The sequence below is a fragment of the Hemiscyllium ocellatum genome, chromosome 43, assembly GCF_020745735.1.
Source record: "Hemiscyllium ocellatum isolate sHemOce1 chromosome 43, sHemOce1.pat.X.cur, whole genome shotgun sequence".
NCBI lineage: Eukaryota > Metazoa > Chordata > Chondrichthyes > Orectolobiformes > Hemiscylliidae > Hemiscyllium > Hemiscyllium ocellatum.
This window is the reverse complement of record NC_083443.1, coordinates 6,640,280-6,653,975: the sequence shown is the minus strand read 5'-3', so window position 1 is coordinate 6,653,975 and position 13,696 is coordinate 6,640,280. Positions and strand designations below refer to the sequence as shown.

The following is a 13,696-nucleotide window of genomic DNA, read 5'->3' as shown; positions in this document are numbered from 1 at the left end:
TCCCTACAGTGTGGAAACAGGGCCATCGAGTCCACACCAAACCTATGAAGCATCCAGACCCACCTACATCCGCTACCCCTGTGCCCCTGCGTTTCATGGCTAACCCACCTAGCCTGCGCCTTCATGGACACTATGGCAACTTATCATAGAATCCCTACAGTATGGAAACGAGCCATTTGGCCCAACAAGCCCACACTGACCCTCCAAAGAGGAACCCACCCAGACCCATTTCCAACCCAATGCTCTACATTTCCCCTAGCTTACTCATCCCTGGACACTATGGGCAATTTAGCATGGTCAAGTCACCTAACCTGCTCATCTTTGGACTGTGGGAGGAAACCGGAGCACCCAGAGGAATGACCCGTAAACACTGGGAGAATATGGAAACTCCACGCAGACAGTCGCCCCAGGGTGGAATCGAACCCGGGTCCCTAGCGCTGAGGCAACTGTGCTAACCACTGAGTCACCATGCTGCCCCCAATAAACTAAGGACAAAGGGTAAAGCTGAGCTGGTAAGTGGTGATGAAATAAAGAAGTTTGAATGCACTCTGACCGATATATTCTGCTGGTAATTGTTGGAAAAGAAAACCAAGCCCAGTCATTGAGGCTCCAAACTGAGTGTCAGGCTCTGACAAAGGAGCAGCCTGTCTCCCTGACAACACATTTTCCATTGAATTACACCATACAAACGAATTGTTCATTTTTTAATGAAATTTTCATTCAACTTTCATTGGTAAGCTGCCCTTTTGCAAAATGTTTGCTTTCCAAAATTACCTCAATAATTTGGTGAGTTTATTGGAATTGCCTGTTTAGACTGGCAGAACAGTTGGACAAATTGCTGATTTATTTTTGTGCGGCTTATTTGCAAAATGATCAAGCTACTGAGTAACTGGATATCAAAAGGCTGGTGAATGGGTATATAATGTGGCCCTGTCAGTCACGATCCTTTGGAAAATAGGCAAGCCTTCAAACTTGCACCTTTGACAAAATCTGAGATTTCAGTTCTCAGTGATGCCTCCCCCTCGTCTCACAATAACGCTGGTTGTTGTTGTACCACAGGGCAGGAGTACAACTTCCTGAAGATGGAGCCTGCCGAGGTCAATTCCTTAGGGGAGACGTATGACTTTGACAGCATTATGCACTATGCTAGGAACACCTTCTCCAGGTTGGACTTCAAGGTTCTGTCAATTTAGTTCTTCACACGCTTCCTGTAACAAGTCATGGTTGAATGATCACTCAGTGAGCTGTTACTGAGTCTCCTTGATTTGATTTTCCTCTTTCCTCTCATTGGGTTCCCAGTTATTTCCTCTTTTCTTTTTTTTTCTCTATCGTTTACCTTCTCCTTCTCTCTCTCTCTCTCTCTCTCTCTCTCTCTCTTTTTCATTAGATACAAGAGTAGAATTAGGCTCTTCAGCCCAATGAATGTGCTCCACCATTCTATCATGGCTGATATGATTCTCAACTCTACTCTCCTTCCTTCTCCCCATAACTCTTGGTCTCTTTACAAATATATATCTCTTAAATACACTCAATGACTTGGCCTCCACGGCCTTTTGCAGCAATGAGTTTCATAGATTCACCACCCTCTGGCTGAAGAAACTCCTCATCTTGGTTCTGAGGCTGTGCCTCAGGTCCTAGTCTCTCCTACTAGGAGAGCTCTTCTCCACACAAACTCTACTCAGGTATGGCGATATTCTGTAAGTTCCAATCCCCTGTTATCCTTCTAAGCTCCATTGGGTTCAGACCCAGAGTCCTCAACTGCTCTTCATCTCTGGGACCATTCTTGCAAACTTCCCCTGGACCCTCTAATGACAGTACCTCATTCCTTAGATACAGAGCTCACAATATGCCAAATGCGGTCTGATCAGAGCCTTATATAGGCTCAGCAGTACATCTCTGCTCTTACATTCTAGCCCTCTTGAAATGAATGCTAACATTGCATTTGCCTTCCTAACTGCCAGCTGAACCCACATATTAACCTGAAGAGAATCCTGAATTAGTACTCCCAAATCCCTTTGTGCTTCAGATTTCTGTTGTGTTTTCCTATTTAGAAAATGATCTATGCCTCTATCCTTTCTACCAAAGTGCATGACCTCACACTTTCCACATTGTATTCCATCTGCCACTTCTTTGTCCACTCTCCTAGTCTGTCCAAGTCCTTCTGCAGCCTCCCTAACTCTTCAACACTATCTGTCCCTTCACCTGTCTTTTTGTCACCTGCAAATTTAGCAACGATGCCCTCAGTTCTTTTGTCAAAATCATTAATGTATGACATGAATAATTGTAGTCCCAACTCTGACCCCTGCAGAACTCCACCAGCCACTGGCTGCCATCCTGAAAAGGACCCCTTTATTACCTCGCTGTCTTCTGCCAGTCAGCCAATCCTCAATCCATGCCAGTACCTTGTCCTTAACACTATGGGCTCTTACTGTAGTTAGCAGCCTCCTGTGCGGCACCTTGCCAAATCCAAATAGATGACATCCACTGACTCTCCTTTATTTAACTTGCTCATTACCCCCTCAAAGAATATTAACAGATTTGTCAGGCATGACTTCCCCTTGATGAAGCTGTGCTGGACTTCGTCCTATTTTACCATACACTTTCAAGTGCTCTGCAATCTCATCCTTAATGATGGACTCCTTTTTGTCTCCTTCACTGTCTCTCCCTCTCTCTCTCTCTCTCTCTCTCTCACACCTCCTCTCTCTTAGGAGAGTCATGTTTGCCCATTGCCCTCACCTAACTGCTGCCTCATCCTGAGGTTGTCTTGTTAAGGACAGCCATAAATCCCAGGCAGTGTCAGAAAAGTTCCTGGTAAAGAACAAAGGATTTAGGGCAAGTGTAGATTATTCAGCCCTTTGAGCCTGATTTCACAAAGTCATGGATGGTCTGCTGCCTATCTGTCCCCCAACTCTGGCCACCCCATTCTGACTCCATTTTGCTAGCCTCCCATGCTATCAGGCCTTGCAGCCTGTATAGACTGAGGCCTTGAGTAGCTGATCTGATTTGCAGGGTGTTATATCTATCTGTAGGGTTCATTAACTGGTTCTTAGCTGATTGTGATTGCTGTGTCAGCTTCTAACATACCCAACTTTCGCAAGAAAAGAGGGAAAGGACAGGGAGACAGTGAGAGAATGATAGACCCAGAGGAGGATGGGAGAAACTGAAACAAATACTAATAATAAGACCATAAGACCATAAGACATAGGAGTGGAAGTAAGGCCTTTCGGCCCATCGAGTCCACTCCGCCATTCAATCATGGCTGATGGGCATTTCAACTCCACTTACCTGCATTCTCCCCGTAGTCCTTAATTCCTCGAGACGACAAGAATCTCAATCTCTGCCTTGATGACATTTAGCGTCCCGGCCTCCACTGCACTCTGTGGCAATGAATTCCATAGGCCCACCACTCTCTGGCTGAAGAAATGTCTCCACATTTCTGTTCTGAATTGACCCCCTCTAATTCTAAGGCTGTGTCCACGGGTCCTAGTCTCCTCGCCTAACGGAAACAATTTCCTAGCGTCCACCCTTTCCAAGCCATGTATTATCTTGTAAGTTTCTATTAAGTCTCCCCTTAATCTTCTCAACTCCAATGAATATAATCCCAGGATCCTCAGCCGTTCCTCGTATGTTAGACCTACCATTCCAGGGATCATCCGTGTGAATCTCCGCTGGACACGTTCCAGTGCCAGTATGTCCTTCCTGAGATGTGGGGACCAAAACTGGACACAGTACTCCAAATGGGACCTAACCAGAGCTTTATAAAGTCTCAGTAGCAGGGTGTAGCAGTAGCAGAGTAATCTTCCTAAAGGATTAAAAATTTGGGAAATAGTTTGGTAATTCAGTCCAGTGTTCAATCATGATTCTGTCTCATCTATAGTGAGTTAGTCTGACACTGCCTATTCCTTAACCATGTTATGGACACCTAGCTCAGTGCTCGAGTTGCTTTTGTATTTGTCGACAGAATTCTGACTTGATTGCGACCAAGTCATTGTATTGTAATGACCCCCCCTGTTTCTCTCGCTGTCGTGTTCATGGTATGCTGCTCTCTGTTTGTTCCAAAGGGGTGTTTTCTTGGACACCATCCTTCCTCGCAGAGATGAACATGGCATGAGGCCTCCCATTGGACAGAGAGTAAGACTGAGCAAAGGTGATATTGCCCAAGCCAAGAAGTTGTACCGATGTCCAGGTAAACTTGACAATAATCGAGCTCCTCCTCTTCAAAGTATTTGAGAGTTAATTAGAAGGAAATATGAAGCTTAAAATTTTGCATGTCCTTAATATGAATGTGACCCATGTGACCATGGTCTGGCTGTAGATTAGATTACATTACTTACAGTGTGGAAACAGGCCCTTCAGCCCAACAAGTCCACACCGACCCACCGAAGCACAACCAACCCATAGCCCTACATTTACCCCTTACCTAACACTACGGGCAATTTAGCATGGCCAATTCACCTGACCCGCACATCTTTGGATTGTGGGAGGAAACTGGAGCATCCGGAGGAAACCCACACAGACACGGGGAGAATGTGCAAACCCCACACAGTCAGTCGCCTAAGGCAGGAATTGAACCCAGGTCTCTGGCGCTGTGAGGCAGCAGTGCTAACCACTGTGCCACCGTGCCGCCCACAAGTGGAGAGTGTGACGCCAGAAAAGCACAGCAGGTCAGGCAGCATCTGAGGAGCAGGAGAGTTGATGTTTCAGGCATAACCCTTCATCAGACATTCCTGATGAAGGGCTCTTGTCCAAAACGTCGACTCTCCTGCTCCTCGGATGCTGCCTGACCTGCTGTGCTTTTCCAGCGCCACACTTTTCGACTCTGACTCTGCAGCATCTGCAGTCCTCACTTTCTCTCTGTGATCAGGCTGTATCCAACCATTGCCCCGTGACTATCTTTTCAAAATGGAAACTACAGTGAACTAATGTGATTATGAGTGTGGAAATATGGTGATCAAGTGTGTGCAAATCTAGTGATCTAGTGCGGTAAATATGTGCGCATAAACCTGGCGAGTGAGTCTGTGCAATGCTGACATATTCTCGGGAACGTTCTTGGGCAACCTAGTGAAACAGGGAATACTCACTGAAGGAGTTGGATATGTTTAGCCTGTAGTTGGCAGTTTTCACAAAATGCTTGAGGAGTGTGAGTGATGGAGATAATTGTGCAGCTATCAATCAGGTTGAGATGTTCAACTTTCACAAAAGATGGGGTGGTACAGCCATAGTAAAAAATTCCTGATGAAGGGCTTATGCTCGAAACGTCGAATTCCTTATTCCTGAGATGCTGCCTGGCCTGCTGTGCTTTGACCAGCAACACATTTTCAGCTGTGGTACAGCCATTGTATTGGTCGCCATACTATAGGAAGGATGTGGAAGCTTTAGAACGAGTGCAGAGGAGGTTTACCAGGATGTTGCCTGGAATGGTAGGAAAATCTTATGAGGAAAGGCTGAGGCACTTGGGGCTGTTCTCATTGGAGAAGAGAAGGTTTAGGGGAGATCTGATAGAAGTGTATAAGATGATTAGGGGTTTAGATAGGGTAGATACTAAGAACCTCTTACCGCTAATGGAGTCAGGTGTTACTAGGGGACATAGCTTTAAATTAAGGGGTGGTAGGTATAGGACAGATGTTAGGGGTAGATTCTTCACACAGCGGGTTGTGAGTTCATGGAATGCCCTGCCCGTATCAGTGGTGAACTCTCCTTCTTTATGGTCATTTAAGCGGGCATTGGATAGGCATTTGGAAGTTATTGGGCTAGTATAGGTTAGGTAGGATTCGGTCGGCGCAACATCGAGGGCCGAAGGGCCTGTACTGCGCTGTATCCTTCTATGTTCTATATGTTCTAAATGAGCTCTACTTTCACCTTAATCAATGTTTGAAAGGAGCAATAGAAAGGAATAGAGTTTAAAACTGTGGTTCTAAGTGGAGAGATTACAGGAGGTTGATCAATAGCTAAAGGTCGATTCAATGTCCAGGTACAGTTTGAATCACAGGATGTAGGGAAAGCAAGAGTCACTAGCCAATACTAATAGATATTTATACATTCCTTCCCCTCCTCAACTCTCTTATTATATCAATACTGATAAAGTAGTGGCAGTTTGCTTTTGAAAAATCTATTATTTTTAAGCACACTATCAAAACAGAGCACGTGAGTTAACAGATTGTCACCATGCTTTCACAGTGTTTACAGTTAGTTTGCAAAACCCTTTGAAGCTGTTTCCCCGAACTGTGGCAGTGAATGTATCTCACTTCATTGATGGCTTAAAACCTAAAATCTATTGTCGAAAGATTGTGCATTTGTTTTAAAATGTTGTATGTAATGTATAACATTCAAAACATATACAAGTTGGGCTGAAGGGTGTGTTTCCATGTTGTAACTCTGTGACTCTATGACATATGTTTGACAGCCAATGAAATCTTCCTGGACAACATGGCTCTTGAGCTGACTATTTCAGTCCTTCCCTGACAGGTCTCCAATCATCTGATTGTCATAAGATTGAATGATTCCAGAACACTAGATCATAGAATCCCTGCAGCATGGAAACAAGTCCACGTAGACCCTCCAAAGATTATGCCACCCAGACCCATTCCCCTACCCTATTACTCTACATTTCCCTGACTACTGCAGACAGCCTACACATCCCTGAACTCTATGGGCAATTTAGCATGGCCAATTCACCTGACCTGCACATTTCTGGACTGTGGGAGGAAACTGGAGCACCCAGAAGTAACCTATGCAGACAAAGGGAGAATGTGCAAACTCTACACAGTCGCCCAAGACTGGAATCGAAGCCGGGTCCCTTGCACTGTGACATAGCAGTGCTAACCATTGACCCAGTGTGCCACCCCAAACCTTTACTAATGCCAAAACCTTTTACTGGTACTGATTCCATTCCTCAGTGCCCTCTGCACTACAGCAGTCATACATTGGCTGACAGTTGGCTGGATGGCTGGTTTACCATCCAGTGTGATGCCAAAAGAGTGGGCTCAATTCCTTCACTGGCTGAGGTTACCACGAAGGACTGTCTTTCTCAACCTCTTCCCTCGCTTGAACCACCACTAGTCATCTCTCTCTCTAATGAGCAACTTTACTCCAGAGGAATCTGGAGGTGTATGTGAATGAATCATTAGAAGTAGCGGGGCCAGTTGAAAAAGTGAATAATGAAGCACATGGGATCCTGGGCCTAATAACGAGGGAGATAAACCATGAAGGCAAGGAGATTAAAATCATCCTTTAGTTTAAATAAAAACACTGTTTGGGCCTCAAGTGGAATATTGTGTCCAACTCTGGGCAGAAAATGTGTTGCTGGAAAAGTGCAGCAGGTCAGGCAGCATCCAAGGAGCAGGAGAATCGACGTTTCGGGCATGAGCCCTGCTTCAGGAGTGATTCCTGAAGAAGGGTTCATGCCTGAAACGTCGATTCTCCTGCTCCTTGGATGCTGCCTGACCTGCTGCGCTTTTCCAGCAACACATTTTCAGCTCTGATCTCCAGCATCTGCAGTCCTCACTTTCTCCAACTCTGGGCACCACACTTTAGGACAGATGTGAAGATTTTCGTCCGATCCTTCCTCATATTCTCAGCCCTCCTAGCATTTCTCACTTCTGATCAAAGGTCATTGATTTGAAATGTGAACTGTGTCTTTCTCTCTCTACAGATGTTGTTTGACCTGCTGAGTATTTCCAGCACTTTCGGGTTTTTTGTACAGATTTCCACCATTTGGAATGTTCTGATTGTCAACTTTCTGTTTAATTCACAGACACTTCTCTCCTAGGAATGCCTATCCCAACAAAGCTTTTCTCACTTGATGGGATTTCTGTTTTGTCTCTTTTATCTTGCTCATCTTTATTGCTTTCTATTTCTCCTCCTGTTTGTTTCAACTGAGGGTGAGGATCCCTCTCCCATTTTGGCTGACAGGACCCTCTACAGTGTCCACCACTTTTCCTGCCCTTCCCTTTGCTCACAGAACCAGAATAGGAATTCCCTTGGAGTGCAGGTTCATAGCTCCTTGAAAGTGGAGTTGCAGGTAGATTGGATAGTGAAGAAGGCATTTGGTATGCTTTCCTTTATTGGTCAGAGTATTGAGTACAGGAGTTGGGAGGTCATGTTGCGGCTGTTCAAGGTATTGGATGGGCCACTGTTGGAATATTGCATGCAATTCTGGTCTCCTTCCTATTGGAAAGATGTTGTGAAACTTGGAAGGGTTCAGAAAGGATTTACAAGGATGTTGCCAGGGTTGGAGGATTTGAGCTATAGGGAGTGGGTGAACAGGTTGGGGCTGTTTCCCCTGGAGCGTCGGAGGCTGAGGAGTGACCTTATAGAGGTTTACAAAATTATGAGGAGCATGGATAGGATAAATAGACAAAGTCTTTTCCCTGGGGTCAGGGAGTCCAGAACTAGAGGGCATAGGTTTCAGGTGAGAGGGGAAAGATGTAAGGGACAATGTTTTCACACAGAGGGCGGTACGTGTATGGAATGAGCTGCCAGAGGAAGTGGTGGAGGCTGGTACAATTGCAGCATTTAAGAGGCATTTGGATGGGTATATGAATAGGAAGGGTTTGGAGGGATATGGGCTGGGTGCTGGCAGGTGGGACTAGATTGGGTTGGGATATCTAGTCGGCATGGATGGGTTGGACCGAAGGGTCTGTCCATGCTGTACATCTCTATGACTCTATGACTCACCTGCCACCTCATCAGTCTCCACCTTCATCAGCTTGTCCTCTATCACTTCCACCTGGGGTGGTGTTACCATCAAACGTTACCTCCCCACCCTTCTCCTGTCAATATATCCAGTCTACTCCTCAATGGCCACTAAATCCTTACCCCTTCGCAAATCAATTCTCCTTGCAAATGCAGGAGATGCAATGCCTGCCTTTTTTTAAGCCTCAAAAACGCTTCTATCTGGGGTGGTGATTTACATTTACTAACAATCATAGTCATAGAGATGTGCACCATGGAAACAGACCCTTCAGTCCAACTCATCCTAAATGAATCTAGTCCTATTTGCCAGCACTTGGCCCATATCCCTTTAAATCCTTTGCTATTCATATACTCACCCAAATGCCTTTAAATGTTGCAATTGTACCAGGCTCAACCACTTCCTCTGGCAACTCATTCCATATATGCACCACCCTTTATGTAAACAAGTTGCCCTTTTGGTCCCTTTTAGATCTTTCCCCCTCACCCTAAACTTATGCCCTTTAGCTCTGGACTCCCTCAACCCAGGGAAAAGACATTGTCTACTTACCCTATCCATTACCCTCATCCATTTACTTCTTCCATTTAATCTAATGTGTTCACTGCTCACAATGTGAGCACAACACAGGGGGAGACCGAGCACACATTGGGGTCACCACTCCGTGGAACACCACCCTGTGTCCATAAACCTGATTCCATCTTGCTGTAACGCTGACATCCCTGCCCTTGGTCTGCTCCAGTGAGGATCAAGATGAGTTTGAGGAACAGTACCTTGCCTTTTAATGAGGGATTGTACAAATATAAGACAGTATTTAAGTAAAACAAATACTTAGATTCATATAATGTTTTCACAGATATCACAAAATGTTTTACAGCTAATGAAACACATTTTGACATTTACCCATTAGTTGTAATGATGGAACCACAGCACAGGCACACAGCAAGTTCCCAGACACAGTAAAATCATAAAGTTTCCAGGATGTGTTTCTCTGCTGGGGCCAATGGAAACAGGGGTCTCAGGGTGGTTGCTCTTCCCATGTTTGTCAGTCTAGGTTGTCTTGGGTGGGGAGTTGCCTTTGTGGCACTGGTTCCTGCTGCTTGGAATGGAAACACACCTTGACCTCCACTGGCTGTTGAGAGAGGCCCATAAGTAATTGGGCATGGAGACGAGAGATGGCAGACTGGGTCTCTCCCTGTCGAGATGCACCCGTGGGTCTGTCTGAGGAGGGCAATCCCTGGACACCACTTGGTGGTGGGGGTGGGTGGGGTGGGTGGTGGTGGTAGGGTGGTGGTAGTGGTGGTGGTGGTGGGGTAGGGGGTGGTGGTAGGTAGGGGGCCTGAGGGTGGTGGGGGTTGGTGGTGGTGATGGGTAGGGGTGATGGTGGTGTCGGGGGCCTGGGGTAGTGGTGGGTGTGGGGTGGGGTTGGCGTTGGGGGCTGGTGGTGTGGTGGTAGTGGTAGGGTGGGAAAAGGCCCTGTGTGACCCCAGTGCACATGATAGCACATTGGGGGGAGACAATTAGGACCATTTTAAAATCCTGGAATGTTCTGAGAGGGAGAGGCTGACATCAACCTCTTTCACTGTGGCTGCTCCTGTCTTGGAAACAGGCAGCTGGGGCTTAGGCTGGAGGAAGCTCACCTCACAGTCACTCTGCAAGATCCCTCAGCACACCGCGCTATCGAAGCCTGATTCTCAACGGCTCGTTAATCACCACTGGTGCATAGCCGGTGTTGGAGACTAGCTCTTCCTTCATGTGTTGCTGCTGTTCACTGCTGGGAACAACCTGTGAAGCAGAGCGTAATCACCTGGAGCACACTCGACACAAATGTTCTTTGAAGAAATCCCCCTCATTAACCGGCCCTTAATTGTTGCTGGGTTCCACTGATGTTCTTGTAAAATATTTGATCAAAGGAGGGCCCACATCCCTCTCCAGCTGTGACTGGTATTGACAGGTGTCTGCTGGGAGCTTGACTTCCTGAAACATCGCCTGTTAAAGTATCAAAGCACAGGCCGGAAACTGTGACTAACACAAAGCAAGAAGGATGCATTAAAGTGTGAAACAGCCCGGTGGGAGAGACCAAATCCCACTCCTCACTTTGCAGCTTCAGTGAGCTGCTAGTGAAGTGTAAATGGGTAAAATCAATGACTGCAGATGCTGGAAACCAGATTCTGGATTAGTGGTATTGGAAGGGCACAGCAGTTCAGGCAGCATCCAAGGAGCAGTAAAATCGACGTTTCGGGCAAAGGCCCTTCATCAGGAATACAGGCAGAGAGCCTGAAGGGTGGAGAGATAAGTGAGAGGAGGGTGGGGGTGGGGAGAAAGTAGCATAGAGTACAATAGGTGAGTGGGGAGGGGATGAAGGTGATAGGTCGGGGGAGGAGGGTGGAGTGGATAGGTGGAAAAGAAGATAGGCAGGTAGGATAAGTGATGGGGACAGTGCTGAGCTGGAAGTTTGGAACTAGGGTGAGGTGGGGGAAGGGGAAATGAGGAAACTGTTGAAGTCCACATTGATGCCCTGGGGTTGAAGTGTTCCAAGGCAGAAGATGAGGCATTCTTCCTCCAGGCGTCTGGTGGTGAGGGAGCAGAGGTGAAGGAGGCCCAGGACCTCCATGTCCTCGGTAGAGGGGGAGTTGAAATGTTGGGCCACGGGGTGGTGTGGTTGATTGGTGTGGGTGTCCCGGAGATGTTCCCTAAAGCGCTCTGCTAGGAGGCGTCCAGTCTCCCCAATGTAGAGGAGACCGCATTGGGAGCAACGGCTACAATAAATGATATTGGTGAATGTGCAGGTAAAACTTTGATGGATGTGGAAGGCTCCTTTAGGACCTTGGATGGAGGTGAGGGAGGAGGTGTGGGCACAGGTTTTACAGTTCCTGCGATGGCAAGGGAAGGTGCCAAGATGGGAGGGTGGGTTGCAGGGGGTGCGTGGACTTGACCAGGTAGTCACTGAAGGCAGAAAGGGGTGGGGAGGGAAATATATTCCTGCTAGTGGGGTCTGTTTGGAGTTGGCGGAAATGTCGGCGGATGATGTGGTTTATGCGAAGGTTGGTATGGTGGAAGGTGAGCACCAGGGGCGTTCTGTCCTTGTTACGGTCGGAGGGTGGGGTCTGAGGGCGAAAGTGCGGGATGTGGACGAGATGTGTTGGAGGGCATCTTTAACCACGTCAGAAGGGAAATTGCGGTCTCTAATGAAGGAGGCCATCTGGTGTGTTCTGTGGTGGAACTGGTCCCCCTGGGAGCAGATATGGCAGAGACGGAGGAATTGGGAATATGGGACGGCATTTTTGCAGGAGGTAGGGTGGGAAGAGGTGTAATCCAGGTAGCTGTGGGAGGCGGTGGGTTTGTAAAAAAATGTCGGTCGTTATTAATGGAGATGGAGAGGTCCAGGAAGCGGAGGGAGGTGTCAGAGATGGTCCAGGTAAATTTAAGGTCAAGGTGGAATGTGTTGGTGAAGTTGATGAATTGCTCAACCTCCTCGCGGGAGCACGAGGTGGCGTCAATGCAGTCATCAATGTAACAGAGGAAGAGGTGGGGAGTGATGCCGGTGTAATTACGGAAGATCGACTGTTATACGTAGCCAACAAAGAGACAGGCATAGCTGGAGTCCATATGGGTGCAAATGGCTACCCCTTTGGTCTGGAGGAAGTGGGAGGATTCGAAGGAGAAATTGTTAAGGGTGAGGACCAGTTCGGCTAAACGAATGAGAGTGTCAGTGGAAGGGTACTGTTGGGGACGTCGGGAGAGGAAGAAACAGAGGGCTTGGAGGCCCTGGTCATGGCGGATGGAGGCGTAGAAGGATCGGATATCCATGGTGAAGATGAGGCATTGGAGGCTGGGAAAACAGAAGTCTTGGAGGAGGTGGAGGGCATGGGTGGTGTCTCAAACGTATGTGGGGAGTTCCTGGACTAAGAGGGATAGGACAGTGTCGAGGTAGGTAGAAATGAGCTCAGTGGGGCAGGAGCATGCTGAGACAATAGGTGAGCCAGGGTGGTCAGGCTTGTGGATCTTGGGAAGGAGGTAGAACTGGGCAGTGCGGGGTTCCCGTTCCCTCACCTCACCCTAGTTCCAAACATCTGGCTCAGCACTGTCCCCATGACTTGTCCGGATTTGTCCTACCTGCCTAGCGCCTTTTCCACCTATCCACTCCACCCTCTCCTCCCCTGACCTATCACCTTTATCCCCTTCCCCACTCACCCATTGTACTCTATGCTACTTTCTCCCCACCTCTACCCTCCTCTAGCTTATCTCTCCAAGGTTCAGGCTCACTGCCTTTATTCCTGATGAAGGGCTTTTGCCCAAAACGTCGATTTCGCTGCTCCTTGGATGCTGCCTGAACTGCTGTGCTCTTCCAGCACCACTAATCCAGAAGTTAGCATTATATTAACTGCCAACTGAACCAGCTTATTAACCTTAAGAGAATCCTGAACTAGGACTCCCAAGTCCCATTGTGCTTCAGACTTCTGAAGTCTTTCCCCATTGAGAAAATAGTCTCCACCTCTGTTTTTCCTACTATACTGCATAGCCTCACACTTTTGCACACTGTATTCCATTTGCCACTTCTTTGCCAACTAGATTAGATTACTTACAGTGTGGAAACAGGCCCTTCAGCCCAACAGGTCCACACTGACCCGCTGAAGCGCAACCCACCCACATCCTACATTTACCCCTTTGCCTAACACTACGGGCAATTTAGCATGGCCAATTCACCTAACCTGCACATTTTTGACTATGGGAGGAAACTGGAGCACCCGGAGGAAACCCATGCAGACATGGGGAGAACGTGCAAACTCCACACAGTCAGTCGCCTGAGGCAGGATTGAACCCAGGTCTCTGGTGCTGTAAGGCAGCAGTGCTAACCTCTCCTAGCCTGTCCAGGTTCTTTTGCAACCTCACCACTTCCACAACACTATCTGTCCTTCCATCTATCTTTGTGTCATCTGCAAACTTAGCAACAATGCCCACAGTTCCTTCATTCCGATCATTAGTGTATAATGTAAATAGATGTAG

At 47.4% G+C, this 13,696-nt stretch overlaps 1 protein-coding gene across 1 annotated transcript in view; it reads left to right on the top strand.

Annotated features, from left to right (window-relative positions):
* Nucleotides 1–13,696, top strand: part of LOC132835067 (tolloid-like protein 2) — a 247,795-nt gene that overhangs the window by 77,166 nt on the left and 156,933 nt on the right. Inside the window, exons 6-7 of the mRNA XM_060854339.1 lie at nt 1,060–1,165; nt 4,062–4,186. Of these exons, the coding sequence (XP_060710322.1) occupies nt 1,060–1,165; nt 4,062–4,186 (231 nt within the window). The remainder of the gene's footprint in view (nt 1–1,059; nt 1,166–4,061; nt 4,187–13,696) is intronic.